Below are 15,408 nucleotides of genomic sequence, written 5' to 3'. Positions count from 1 at the left end.
AGTCCTTGGCAGCTCTGTGGGGTGAAAGGTCTGGGATGGAGCAGAGCTTTGAGCAGGAGCAGTTCTGCATCCAGTTGTTTAATTCCACTTGCTGTTTGAAATGTCTTTAATTTATCTTTGCTTTTTCATGTGTGATTGTTTTGGGTTTTTTTTAATTACTGCATTCTGGGTGTTTCTGGTTGATTTTCCTGTAACTTGTTCACATTTAATTGAAAGAAGAGTGTGTGAGAAAGAAACAAGCACTGTTTGATCTTCCTGGTGTTCATTGTCACAGGATCATGGAATAGTTTGGAGTTGGAAAGGTCTTTTTAAAGGTCATCCAGTCCAACCCTCCTGCCATGGCAGGGACACCTTCCCAGGCTGCTCCAAGTCCTGTCCAGCCTGGTCTGGGACACTCCAGGAATGCAGGGGCAGCCCCAGCTGCTCTGGCAATTCCAGCCCAGCCAGGAATTCCTTCCCAAAATCCCACCCCAGTCTCCCTTTCCCAGGGAATTCCCTCCATTCCCAGCCTGGGATTGGATCCATCCCCACCCCAGCTCTGCTCTAGGAAGGAATTTTGGGATCTGGGGGCTTCACTGGGAATCTCAGGACTCCAGGAAGGGTCTCCCTTCCCTTTTCCATCCCCCACTTCCATAAAGATCCCTCTGGATGGATTCTGAGTGTCCCAAATCCCAGAATCCCAGAGCATTTTGGGTGGGAAGGGACCTCAAAGCTCATTCCAGGGACACCTCCCCTATCCCAGGGTGCTCCAATCCTTCCCTGGACACTGCAGGGATGCAGGGGCAGCCCCAGCTGCTCTGGCAGTTCCAGCCCAGGCAGGAATTCCTCATTGCCCAGATCCCATCCATGCCTGCCCTCTGGCACTGGGAGCCATTCCCTGGCTCCTGTCCCTGCAGGCCTTGTCCCCAGTCCCTCTGCAGCTCTCCTGGAGCCCCTCCAGGCCCTGGAATGTGCTGGAAGCTCTCCCTGGAGCCTTCTCCTCTCCAGGTGAGCACCCCCAGCTCTCCCAGCCTGGCTCCAGAGCAGGATCCATCCTCACCTCCCTCTCACCTGCTGCTCTGGGTTCAGATGTGAGACCATGTGAGCCACGAGCTTGGTTTGAGCCCGAGGTGCAGAGTTGGGATCACACTGCAGGAAAAAAGCAGCTTTGACTGACTGAGCCTGAGGTTGGTGTGAGCTGGCACCCATTTATTGGGATTATTTATAAACTGGCACCATGCTTGGGCCATTGTTTTCTTGATCTTGCTCTACCTCAGCCCTGGTGCTGCTCCTCTGGTCAGAGCCCACCTTCATTCCTCACTCCTGCCATGTTCCTTCCACCCTTCTGGATCTTTTGACATTTCTTCAGCTTCCTGGAAGAGTTTCAAAGTAAAATCTGGTGAGGAGTTGAAACCATGGGAGTCATCTGTCACCCAGCAGCCTTTTCAGAGCTCAGCCCCAGTCAGATGAAACAGCCTTTGGGTTTTCATTTTGATCCAAGGATCTGCATTGGTGGATGGCACAGAGTGGCTGTAGATCTTCCAAGTTCCTTTTAATTCAGTTTGCCTTGAAGAGACTTATTCACAGAAGTGTTTGAATGTATTTAATAACTGTTTCACCCAGTCTTTAACAGAGGCATGCTTTTGTTGTTGCTGGGTGTTATCTGGAAATTAAGAAATGTTGCTTAATGAACCTGCTTTAAACAAGCAGAGTCTCTCTTGCTTCCCCATCCCCTGTCTCTTAGCAACAGGATTTCTCCCTGTGCATTCTCTGTTACCTCAGGACCATATCTGCAATATCCTCTCTAATTCTTCTCACTTTCCCCTTCCAGAAGCCTTGCTGGAAGATTTGAGGAACTTCATCAAGCCCTTGACAGACGTAATAAAGCAGAAAAAGATAAAATCAAACAATCAGTCACTTGGGCAGTGTAAACTTTGCTGAATTCATCAGCAGTCTCTTAAGCTTGATAGTGTTTGTAATGAAAATTCCTCTCCTGTGAAGAAAACAACAAGGGAAACCAGCTGGGGAGGAAACTGAGGGGGTTTTAGCTCCTAGAAACGCATTCAGGGGATTTGTAGGGGTATTGCACCTTCTCATTTGTGAGGATCTTTGATTGCACCAAACTTCCTTCATTTCCTAACATGGAATTTACACCATGAGTTGTTCCTATGTCACTGTGATATTTCCTGAAAAATCCCTTCACCAGGATTTCTTCTCCTGGAGAGCTTCAGCTTCTCCACATTTTACTCCTCTGGAATGTGGTTTGGAGAATTGCTTACTCAGCATGTGAATTGTTTTTAAATAATGGCCAATCCCAGTCCTGCTGGGTCAGACTGGTCAGTCATGGGTTTTTATTATTCATTCTTTTCTGGCCTTCTGATGTCTCCTTTCTCTTGCTTTACTATAGTTTAGTATAGCAATATGATATGATATGATATGATATGATATGATATGATATGATATGATATGATATGATATGATATGATATGATATGATATGATATGATATGATATGATATGATATAATATAATATAATGATAATATAATATAATATATATAATATAATATAATATAATATAATATAATATAATATAATATAATATAATATAATATAATATAATGTAATATCAGCCTTCTGAGAACTTGGAGTCAATTCTCATCTCTCACCTCGTCCTGGGGACCATCACAAACCCCACAACAATTGGTGACAACATTCCTAAATCAATCCAATGAGCAGGCTGCTGTGTTTCTGTCCAGGGAAGTCCCCAAGCAAACAGAAACATCCATGGTTCCCCTCGGAATCCAAGTGTTTCTGGTTTCCTTGTTCATCTTTGGTTCCTCCACGTGCTGGGAGTTGTGTGAAGCCAGAGGAGCTCTCCTGCTGCCTCTTCAGGGGGCTGATGTTTGGTTCCTGCTAAAACCTGGGGTTGAAATCTCTTCCAGTGCGAGACTCGAGCCTGCTGGAAATCAAAGAGGACACAGAGCTGGATCCAGAGGAGAACAGTGCTGTCTTCATGGGCATCCTCATCAAGGGGCTGGCCAAGCTGAAGAAGATCCCAGAAACAGTGAAAGCCATCCAGGACCGCTTGGAGCAGGAGCTGAAGCAGATTGTGAAGCGCTCCACCACTCAGGTGGCTGACAATGGCTACCAGAGAGGGGAGAACATTTCCCAGGAAAATCAGCCTAGGTAAGGAGATCTCAACTCCCAGCCCTTGATTGCTGCAAGGGAAAAAAAAAAAAAAAAGTCTTAATTGATAATATGAACTTGAAATGAGAAAATTCAGCTCGGTGATTTCGAGTGTGGCAGAGTCCAATTAAGCTGATGCAGGTGCAAAGCTTTGAAATCATGTATGGAACTAATTCCATCACCAATGTATGGCCAAGTCTCTAATTGTTTTACATTAATAGCAAGGTGTGGGAGAGAGCCAACTGGGCACTGTCTTTGTGCTGCTCCTCAGAATTCACTGGAAGTGGCCTTTGGAACACAAAGATTCCTGCAGGAATCTCTTCCAGCTGAAATATTCATCTCCACATTGTTGTGATCATTGTCCAAAGGGAATTAATGGCAGAACAGTAAAGTGTGTATCTTCATTATGTGCAATATTTGTAGTGCAAAATCACTGCCAAGAAAAACATCAACTTGATAAAAACTCCTTTTTTAATGCCTCTCACCTCACTGCTGTGGAAACAATTCTGTTTTGAAGACTTTGTAGAGTTACAGTGCTGATAACTCAGTGAAAATGAGCTTTTTTTAGATGGGTCAGAAGGCAGAATTTTAGTTTCTGATGCCTTGATACTTGTTTTATGAGCCAGTCTGGAGAGGTTGTGTGGCTCCTGGTTGTCTGCTGGAATTGATAAATTGGATCAGGTCATTTATCAATGCCATTAACCTGCCCAGAGGGTTGAGTGAGGCACACAAAGGTTTAATGGCTTTTGGCAGCTGTTGCAGAGTGTGAGCCTTTAAGATGCTCATGGAAAGTGTCCTGAATTCTTGTGGAGTACAGACATAATTCGAGCTGGTTCTAAACCTAAATCACACCTGAAATTTACAGCAAGCAGGTGAATTCATTTATACTGAAAAGAATAAATTACAGAATGGAAGGGTGTCCCCACCCCTTCAATTAGCTTCACTTTTAAATCAAAGCTCAGAGACTTTTCCTCCTGTCAGGGGACAAATAAATCTGAGCAGCAAGGCCCTGCTGCTTCAACAGAGCTCTGTGAGACCCCAGATCTGAGCTCAGTGCAGTGCCCAGGACTGCTGAACTGTTCCTTAGGCTGTCAGATGATCCCTGAAGTCCCTTCCAACCCAAACCATTCTGTGAGCAAGGATGAGGCTGAGGATCTGCTTGGGGAAATTGTGGTGTGATTCCTTTTGAGACCCCATGCAGACCCAATGATTCAGAGCCCCTCTCGTTGTTGATGACAGAAATGATTTGTAGAACCTGGCCAGAAAAGCTGCAGATGTGATAACAGCCACTGCTGATCTCATTCTTGGTACTTTTTAAATTTAACTCTCTTTGCCTTCCTTCCTTAATAAGCTTCTCCATGTAGCTTTGTGCTGCCATCTTTTACATTGGTGTCTAAAAATATTATTTAATACTCCCAGATTTTTAAACTCCAGATTTTTTTGGTTTGTGATGACTCTTTGAGTGCTCTCTCAGATCCTCAGAGCTTCAGGAAGGGCAGGAGCAGGTTCCAAGTAGCTCCTTGTCCCTGGGGGAAGATAACTTTGAAAACTCTGAATCTCACCACATTCTGAGCTGAGCTCAGCTTTAAGTGAACAATTCTAAAGTCTGGAGAAATTCTCTGACATTTTTAGATCTCTGTGCTTGAAAGAAGTTTATGGAGAAAGGCTTAACTATAGGAATTGCCTCTGCCTTACCCTTAATTAGTGGCTCATTAGTCACACAATCACATTTAGAAATCCTTATCTGGGGTTGTGGAGGACAAAGTGGCCCAGAATTGGCTGTGTTGAGTTTCCTTGGGGTGCTGCTGCACAAACCTCCAGGGCTCTCCTGAGTTTTGGAAGAGTTTGCACTTTAGATTAGCAATGTGGGGGGGTGCCTACTTGAGGGACAGATTTATGGGACATTTTGGTGAGGTAACATCACAAATCCAGTCCATGAAGAGATGGGACATTGACACTTTTTGCTCCTAAATCCCCATGCTTGGATTCCATGTGTTTTTCCCTACACATCCATATTATATTGTGAGTCTTGCCCTCATCTCCAGGCTTTATCATAAACCCAGGAATGATGTCCAGGCCACCCCTTTGAGCAGGCACAGAAACACCTGAATTGTCACTCATGTCCTCTCTCAGGTGGCAGCAGTCCCTGGCCATCACTTCACTCCCATTATTGCCTGGACCATGGAAGTCCCTTCTGGCTGTGTGTCACTGTCCCACTGTCCCCAGCACATTTCCCCTCTCTCTGGCTGCAGGGGTTATCAGGTGGCTGTGACAGATTTTCCTGTCACTGCCCAGCTCAGGGCACTCCCTGCTCCAGCCCCATCCAGGCCAGACCATCTGATGCAATTTGCAATATGTATTAATATATATATTTATTATATATATTTATGAATATAGATTGATGCAATTTGATGGGTTTGTCTTGTTGCCTGTGTCCCTTTTGGGTCACCTTCTTTAAAAATGACCTGACAGATTTATAGGAATTGTAGGGGAAAAAGATAAGAGGTGCTGGCTGAGGTGAAAGCAGGGAGATGTGGGAATACAGTGCTAAGAATGGAAAATGTGCTGGGGTGGCAGCTGCTGACCCTGGATCCTGGATCTGGGGAATTTCATGTCCATCAGTCTGGAAGGTGGGAGCAGGGAGACGCTGGAATTCCAAACAAAAAGGAATTATTATCTTTAATAATATAGATAATAATAATAAAATAAATATATAATACCCAAAAAGGCAGTATTATCTCACTCATGGCTCCATGAACAAGCTGATCATGAGAGGACAGGCTCACCTAGTGAGAATAAAGTGAATTTGTCCAGCTCTCCAGGTAGCTCAGTTCTGTGTATCCTGGGGCAGCAGGGAGGGGTAGGGATAACTGAGTTCTTGGAAGGAAGCTGGGCTGGCACTGAGAACATTTTCTCATGCTAGAGAATTAATTTAGTTCCATAATGTCACATCTTTTAGCATTTGCTGCTGTTCTGAAATGTGAAGAAAAGGGATCCATACACAATTTATTGGGTTTTGTTTGAATAGGTTTCTTGGTTCTCTTTATTTTTGTGACTCTATTATTTTTTTGTTGTGGCTCAGGGCCAAAGCTAACCTTCAAAAAAAAAAAATTAGGGAAATGTCAGCTTTAAAAAAAAATAAACTGAAATTCTGAAGATTTTGAGAAAAAACAGTTTTTATTGGAAAGCCAGCACTTCTTATCAGAGTAAGATTTACATTTTGTAAGATGTAAAATTTCAATATCCAGATGGGATTAGAAAGTTTGCCCAATGTTTTCTATGGTTCCAGCCTTTCTGTAGTGAGTGTTCTGTCCCTTACCATAGAAGCTCTTGGCACTTCAGAGGGAAGTGGCCAGAATCCTGCTCTAATACTTGGCCTCAGAACATGGTAAAGATTTACAATTATTAAAATAAAAATGAAGAAAAGTTTGAGTGGAGAAGGTCACATTAATTCAGAAGGCTGGAGCCAGGCTGGGAGAGCTGGGGGTGCTCACCTGGAGAAGGGAAGGCTCCAGGGAGAGCTTCCAGCACATTCCAGGGCCTGCAGGGGCTCCAGGAGAGCTGCAGAGGGACTGGGGACAAGGCCTGCAGGGACAGGAGCCAGGGAATGGCTCCCAGTGCCAGAGGGCAGGCATGGATGGGATCTGGGCAATGAGGAATTCCTGCCTGGGCTGGAACTGCCAGAGCAGCTGGGGCTGCCCCTGCATCCCTGCAGTGTCCCAGGCCAGGCTGGACACTGGGGCTGGAGCAGCCTGGGATGGTGCCCAGGGATGATCCTGAGGGTGCTCCAGTCCCATTCCCTGTTCCTGGGAGCCCTGGAGGTGCTGCAGAAGGAGTGGCAGCAGCTCCTGCCCTGTCCTGCCCTGGCGCTCGCAGCTCCTGCTGGGCAGACTCCGAGCATGTGGTGGCTCCAAAGCTGCTGCAGGAAATGAGATGGAGCCTGTCTGTCAGAGCTACAAGTGCCTAACATATGGATTTGGGAAGTGTTATCTCCACGTTTTGGTGGGGTTACTGGGGACTCAAGTTGCTCTTTATACGGCAGGGAGCTCCAGCAGGATTTTGCTGCTCTCCAACAGTAAAAAATGTGATGGTGCTGTATTGTATTTGCAGGGTGCTCCGTGGCAGGAAGGAATGATGAATTTGTCTCCATGTTTTTAGAAGGTTAATTTAATATTTTATGATACTATATTATATTAAAGAATGCTAAACTTTACTATACTGAAGAATACAGAAAAGATACAGACAGAAGGGTAAAGAGATAATAATGAAAACTCCTGACTCTCTCCAGAGCCCTGACTCAGCTTGGCACTGATTGGCCAAAGAGTCAAAACAACTCATAGCAGAAAATAATTAAACAATCACCTGTTGGTAAACAATCTCCAAACACATTCTAAAGGAGTAAAACACAGGAGAAGCAAATCTGAGAATTATTGTTTTCCTTCTTCTCTGAGGCTTCTCAGTTTCCCAGGAGAAAAATCCTGGGTGAAAGGAGTTCTCCAGAAAATGTGACTGCCACAGTGCTGCCTCATCACAAACTGTTCAGGACTCTGCAGAGGTGCTTTAATTATGATAAGTGGGCAGTAGGGATCTATAGGAGCAGCTACAGTGCACTGCATTTAGATATGGTATAGCTCTAACAAGCAGGAGTTAAACAATTCAAGCTATATTGGAGTACAAAAGGAATAAAATCATGGCAAGTGATGAGGGTTGATATTTTAGCTTTCTGATATTTCCTGTCATTTGAAACCTGCCATATTAATTTAATAACTCAAAAAGAATTCCTTTTATCGTGGTTGTGTCCTAAGTCAGTTTTTCTTGTCATACTTTTTTTCTGGGGGAAGAGCAGATTGTTTCCCTCCCTGCCTGGGCTCTCACAATGGGCTCTAATATTATGTTAGTCCAGTTTAATTAATTACTGTGGAGTTAATAAAGGGTTTTGTCTTCTCTGTAGCCCTAAACAAGACACTTTTAAAATGAGCAATGCTGATATAGGGAAGGGAATGAGGAGAAAAATCCTCAGGAATATTCTGTTACCAAACCTGAGCTGAAGTGAGGCCCTGTCACTGTCATATTTTCTGGAAAAATCCCTTTGCCCAGGATTTTTTGCCTGGGAAGCTGAGAAGCCTCAGAGAAAAGGAAAACAATATTATCTGATTTGCTTCTCCTGTGTTTTGCTGCTTTGGAATGTGGTTGGAGATTGTTTATCCAACAGGTGATTGTTTCATTGGTTTCATGGGAATTGTTTTAATTCATGACCAATCAGGGCCAAGCTGTGTCAGGGCTCTGGAGAGAGTCACAAGTTTTCATTATCATCTTTTAGCCTTCTGTCTGTATCCTTTTCCTATTCTTTAGTACAGTTTAGTTTAGTATTCTTTAATATAATATGATATCATAAAATAATAAATTGCCCTTCTGAGAACATGGAGTCAGATCCATCATTCCTTCCAGCCAAAAATACAATAAGTCCCCTGAGCAGAGAGGTGACTTCAGCATGTCACAAAAGCGGACATGAACCCACAGTGCCCTGTCCCCCTGCCCTGCTGCGAGCCTGTGGAAGGTTCCAGAAGCTGAGCAGAGCTGTTTCTGTGCCTGCCAGGTTGCTGCTGGAGCTGCTGGAGCTGCTCTTTGACAAGTTCAACGCCGTGGCCGCCGCGCACGCCGTGGTGCTGGGCCACCTGCAGCAGACTGTGGCCTCCCCCTGCAGCCAGCACGACGGGGACATCAAGCTCTATGACATGGTGGACGTGTGGGTGAAGATCCAGGATGTCCTGCAGGTAAGACTCGGGTTTCTGTGCTTGAGATGACCCCTGAGGTATTAAAAGTCTTTTTTCCCAGCCCCGTGACTGAAGAAGAAGTCGAGATTCCTCAGCTCTGCTTTTCAAAGTTGTTTATTTTCTCTTATCTGGTCCATTCTTTCTCTGCCCTGCTGAGATCTGTCCAGCAGGTCGGGTGTGGCACAGCCCCTGCCCTTGGGCTGGTGTGTCTCGGTTTGAAAAGCCAGGTGTCTGCTGAGGAGGGCAGGAGCCTCCCCTGAAATGGAAAATGTGAACCCTCCCCACCCCTCCCCATTGCTATAAATTTTAAATTAAGGGGCTCTCAGGCAAAAGATATGGGGGCAGGAAATAACAGTTCTTTAATAGGGAAGAAAATAAAAGGATAAAATAAACAATGTAGAGACTAAACCAACACTGACAGAGCCAGAGCACAGCCTGACACCCTGTGGGTCAGGGGGCTGGCAGCAGTGCCACTGGAATTGTGGCTCAGCCCTCCTGCAGTGCCAGGGTGGTTCTGCTGGAGCAGGGATCCTGGAGAAGGGTGCACTCTGCCTCTGGAGATCCAGGGGAAGAGGCAGCTGCTGCTCCTCTGGGAAATCCAGAGTGGAAAAGCTGTTGGTGCTCCAGAATCCCCAGATTCTATCCAGGTAGGAATGCTTGGCTCCTCCCTCTGGGCTCACATCTCCCAATGGGATGCTGTAGCTCTTATCAGCCATGCAGGGACATTCAATGGCCTCTTATCAGCAGGTGTCCCCTCCTGAGGGAGCAGTGATTGTGGAAAAGATAAGGCAAAACTGCCCACTTGGCAAAAGCCACCTGCCATACAGATGGTGATAGAACACATCCTGCCTTGCAATCTGGAACAGGGTGGTGGCTTTTTATACTAAGAACCACGTGTGCTTTATTTACAATCATTTCCCAATCCCTATCACCTGTGTTAGACAGTCTGTCTCTGCTCTAAACCAATCCCAAAGTGCCACCATCACAGCAGGAGATGGAGCACAAGAAGAAGAAGGACAGGACAGGCCCAGATTCCTCCATCTTGCCTCCTGAACCCCCATTCTAAATCCCCAAAATTCTACTTTTTCACCCTGTGACAAATTCACCATCATTCTACTCAAACCCTTGTGGCTTGTAACTCCTCACACAAAGTTGGGAATTGTTTCCATGGGCTAAAATCAAAGGCACAGGTGGTTTTGACTGTGTGCCAAGGTCTCTGAGCCCCTGCCAGGGTCTGGAATCACCCAGGGCAGCCAGAGCAATGTCCTGGGTCCTGACAGGTAAGAATCCCTCAGGTGGGCACATTTTCTGCTTGCAGCTGTAACAATTACAAAATAATATCAAAAAACCCCCATAAAATACAAAAAAAAACCCCAAAGCCCCTTCAGAACCATGCCGGAGAATACCTGTCATGCTCAACACTCAGCAGTGCTGGGATTTATCTTTGGGGTTTTTTTGGTAAGTGGCCACATTTACAACAGATTGTAAAACTCCAAAGAGCCTAAATATCAGCAAAAAAAAAAAAATCCTTATTTCCTTGGATTCATCCTTATGGTGTTTGGAAAGGTTGATTCCTTTTGCCTACCAAGTGATTTATCAGCAGCTTTCAAAGTGACATTTTTGTTCTGTGTTACCATGTCATGCCTGTCTTATAAAGTGTCACAGCTCTAATGGCTTGTCTTCTGCTGTCACTGTGGCTGGCTTTAGGCAGCTCAGACACTTGCTGCCGGCGTGTTTGCAGCAAATTCTTATTTGATTCTTCCTCTTCACTGCAAGAGACTAAAGCTGTGCCTTGCTTAGGCTTTGTTCAGGTGCTGTGCCTCTCACCCAGGGATCTGAGGCTCTCTCAGGCAGCAGAGCTCTCATCTGTCACATGTCTGTTCTCTCATTCTTGCTGTGTTGTGAGTTTTGTGTTACACTAAACACGTGTTTAGTGTTTTTTAAAGTTTTATTTATTTGGAGATTATTTGCACACATAGTGCACAGATGTGGAACTTCACCTGCCATGTGACAGAGGAGGTTAAAGAAGTGAGCCTGGCATTATTTACAGGAGGTGGAAGGATTTATGTTGGTCATTCCAGCTCTGGGCTGGTGATGGAAAATGCTCTCTGCCTCCTACCCTAACTCACGTTTTCAGTTTTGGGCTGGTTTGTAGCTGTTGCTCTGCAGGGTTGTTTGATTGTGCAGTGATTGTTTTTCCTTACCCAAATATCCCAATGACTTTAAATACTTGGACATGACAAATGTAAGGTGTGGGCCTTCAATCCCCTTCACTGACTCCTTACCCACATATTTGTCTTTCTAGAGGAATTATCAAAGGAATTTCCATCACTTTTCCCTAGGCCACAAACTTGCAGGTCCTGTCACAGAACTCACAGAATTCCTGGGCTGGGAGAGACCTTCAAGCCCACGGAGTCCAGCCCAGCCCCAGCCCCTCAGCCAGAGCCTGGCACCCAGTGTGAGCTACACCCACAGGTGCTGTGTGCTAAAACTGAACCTGCCCCATCAAACAGCAAACAGACTGGCAGACAGAGGTGGAGGAGACTCCAGATCTGTTTAGAAACCTGGTTTTTCCACATTTGCTGTGGACATCTATGTGAACAAAATACTCCATCCCCTGGAGGCTTTGTGGTTTGGCAGCACCAGCTGAGCTCTCTGGGCTGTGACTGCCTGTGGGACCTGCCCTGGTGCCAGGAAAAGCATTTCACAGGATCCCAGAATGACCAGGTTGGGAGAGACCTTCAATGGCATCGAGTCCAGGCCAGCCCCAAGGGCTCAGCCAGAGCCTGGCACCCAGTGCCACATCCAGGCTGGTCAAACACCCCCAGGGATGGGCACTGCACCCCCTCCCCGGGCAGCCATGGCAGAACTTTCTCCCCCTTGCTGGAAAAGCTTTTTCCTGCTCTCCAGCCTGGATTTCCCTTGGCACAGCTTGAGATACTGCTCTTGGAAAAATTTGCTTGGAAATGTCCAGCCAGAGGTTCATGAGGGGTTTTCTGAACAATAAAAATGTCACAGAACTGAATTGGGGATAAATAAGGGAAGAATAAAAGGGAAGAATTAAATTTAAGGATATGTGGAATGGGTTTGAGACAGGGAATCTGCAGCCATCTTCCTGTGATCCATGAGGCCAGGAAAAACTTTGAGTTTGGAGTTCTGCAGATTTTGCTCCAGAAAGACAAAACCTTGGAGTAAGAACAGTCCTGAGACAGTTCCTTCAGTGCAGCAGAACATCAGGGCTGGATATTCCTGTCCTCTGTGGGAGTTTGGGATGGGTTCAGCCCTGGTGTGTGGTGAAATTTGGAATGATTTCTATTGGCTGAACAGCATTGCTGGAACTCAAAGCCTGTGGAGGTGTGAGCACTGGAAGTGCTTTCTGTGCTGGGCAGACAATGTCTGACCAAGATCTCTGGGAAAAGTGTGCCAAGAAAAACAAAAACAAGCCCCTTGGAAAGGTTTCATTGTTCTAGGGTGTTGAAAAAGCTTCCAAGAGAGCTTTACAATGCATAAAAGCAGCACTTTAAGATCCATAATCTCTTGCTGGTTTGAGGGAAGAGATGAGCATTGACTGGCATGAAAGGGAGGAAATGCTGCATTTCTTTGTTCAAAATCTTGTTGGTGTTTGTACCTCAGTTCCACTGGAGTGGCTTAAAATATTTTTACCTTTAGAGTGTAAGAAAACCTTTGATCCCAAAGCCTAAATTATCTCTAACCTGCTCTTCTCTGTAAGGATAATTTTTGGAGAAGAGGTCCTATATTTGCAGCAGAGGGAGCAGAAAACTCAGTTTTAAAAGTGTTTAAAGATGATGGGGGAGGCTGAAAACTTGGAGGAAGTGGCTAAGGGAAGTGATGCAATTCCTTCAAATCCCAATGAATGGAATTCCTCAAATCCCAATGAATGGAATTCCTTCAAGTGCCAGTGATGCAATTCCTCAAATCCCAATGAATGGAATTCCTTCAAGTGCAAGTGATGCAATTCCTTCAAATCCTAATTAATGGAATTCAGTCAGCACAGCAGAACAATCTCACAGGAGTGCAATTCCCAGGGATAATGTTCTGTACCTGTGCATTGTGCATCCCTGCATGTGCAATTCAGGAAAATTCACATTGCAGCAGGGTTATCTCTCCATGTTTTCACCAAATAACAGGAGCTCGTGGTGGGCTGCACATTGGGGGTTATGGGGGAGGAGATGTTGATGCAATTCCTTCAAGTGCAAGTGATGCAATTCCTTCAAATCCCAGTTAATGCAATTCCTTCAAATCCCGATGAATGGAATTCCTCAAATCCCACTGAATGGAATTCCTCAAATCCCAATGAATGCAATTCCTCAAATCCCAATGAATGCAATTCCTCAAATCCCACTGAATGTAATTCCTCAAATCCCAATGAATGTAATTCCTCAAATCCCAGTTAATGGAATTCCTCAAATCCCAATGAATGCAATTCCTCAAATCCCAATGAATGCAATTCCTCAAATCCCAATGAATGCAATTCCTTCAAATCCCAATGAATGCAATTCCTCAAATCCCAATGAATGCAATTCCTCAAATCCCAATGAATGCAATTCCTCAAATCCCAGTTAATGGAATTCCTCAAATCCCAATGAATGCAATTCCTCAAATCCCACTGAATGTAATTCCTCAAATCCCAATGAATGCAATTCCTCAAATCCCAATGAATGCAATTCCTCAAATCCCAGTTAATGTAATTCCTCAAATCCCAATGAATGTAATTCCTCAAATCCCACTGAATGTAATTCCTCAAATCCCAATGAATGTAATTCCTTCAAATCCCAATGAATGCAATTCCTCAAATCCCACTGAATGTAATTCCTCAAATCCCAATGAATGTAATTCCTCAAATCCCACTGAATGTAATTCCTCAAATCCAATGAATGTAATTCCTCAAATCCCAATGAATGCAATTCCTCAAATCCCACTGAATGGAATTCCTCAAATCCCAATGAATGCAATTCCTCAAATCCCAGTTAATGGAATTCCTCAAATCCCAATGAATGCAATTCCTCAAATCCCAATGAATGCAATTCCTCAAATCCCAATGAATGTAATTCCTTCAAATCCCAATGAATGCAATTCCTCAAATCCCACTGAATGTAATTCCTCAAATCCCAATGAATGTAATTCCTCAAATCCCACTGAATGTAATTCCTCAAATCCCAATGAATGTAATTCCTTCAAATCCCAATGAATGCAATTCCTTCAAATCCCACTGAATGCAATTCCTCAAATCCCAATGAATGCAATTCCTCAAATCCCACTGAATGTAATTCCTCAAATCCCAATGAATGCAATTCCTCAAATCCCACTGAATGTAATTCCTCAAATCCCAATGAATGTAATTCCTCAAATCCCAATGAATGCAATTCCTCAAATCCCAGTTAATGGAATTCCTCAAATCCCAATGAATGTAATTCCTCAAATCCCAGTTAATGGAATTCCTCAAATCCCACTGAATGCAATTCCTCAAATCCCAATGAATGCAATTCCTCAAATCCCAATGAATGTAATTCCTTCAAATCCCAATGAATGCAATTCCTCAAATCCCACTGAATGTAATTCCTCAAATCCCAATGAATGCAATTCCTTCAAATCCCAATGAATGCAATTCCTCAAATCCCAATGAATGTAATTCCTCAAATCCCACTGAATGTAATTCCTCAAATCCCAATGAATGCAATTCCTCAAATCCCACTGAATGTAATTCCTCAAATCCCAATGAATGCAATTCCTCAAATCCCAGTTAATGGAATTCCTCAAATCCCAGTTAATGGAATTCCTTCAAATCCCACTGAATGCAATTCCTCAAATCCCAATGAATGCAATTCCTCAAATCCCAATGAATGCAATTCCTCAAATCCCAATGAATGCAATTCCTCAAATCCCAATGAATGCAATTCCTCAAATCCCAATGAATGCAATTCCTTCAAATCCCAATGAATGTAATTCCTTCAAAATCCCACTGATTGCAATTCCTCAAATCCCAATGAATGCAATTCCTCAAATCCCACTGAATGTAATTCCTCAAATCCCAATGAATGCAATTCCTCAAATCCCAGTTAATGGAATTCCTCAAATCCCAGTTAATGGAATTCCTCAAATCCCAATGAATGCAATTCCTCAAATCCCAATGAATGCAATTCCTTCAAATCCCAATGAATGGAATTCCTCAAAATCCCAATGAATGCAATTCCTCAAATCCCAATGAATGCAATTCCTTCAAATCCTAATGAATGGAATTCCTTCAAATGCAAGTGATGCAATTCCTCAAATCCCAATGGATGGAATTCAGTCAGCACAGCAGAACAATCTCACAGGAGTGCAATTCCCAGGGATAATGTTCTGTACCTGTGCATTGTGCATCCCTGCATGTGCAATTCAGGAAAATTCACATTGCAGCAGGGTTATCTCTCCATGTTTTCACCAAATAACAGGAGCTCGTGGTGGGCT

General features: G+C 44.3%; 1 protein-coding gene across 1 annotated transcript in view; it reads left to right on the top strand.

Annotated features, from left to right (window-relative positions):
- EXOC4 (exocyst complex component 4) overlaps nt 1-15,408 on the top strand; it is a 358,837-nt gene that overhangs the window by 53,217 nt on the left and 290,212 nt on the right. Inside the window, exons 6-7 of the mRNA XM_030238605.2 lie at nt 2,923-3,166; nt 8,763-8,940. Coding sequence (XP_030094465.1) covers nt 2,923-3,166; nt 8,763-8,940 — 422 coding nt within the window. The remainder of the gene's footprint in view (nt 1-2,922; nt 3,167-8,762; nt 8,941-15,408) is intronic.

Source organism: Serinus canaria, chromosome 1A (assembly GCF_022539315.1).
Source record: "Serinus canaria isolate serCan28SL12 chromosome 1A, serCan2020, whole genome shotgun sequence".
Classification (NCBI taxonomy): Eukaryota; Metazoa; Chordata; class Aves; order Passeriformes; family Fringillidae; genus Serinus; species Serinus canaria.
The sequence above is the reverse complement of the archived record's forward strand: the minus strand, read 5'-3'. Positions and strand labels throughout refer to the sequence as shown.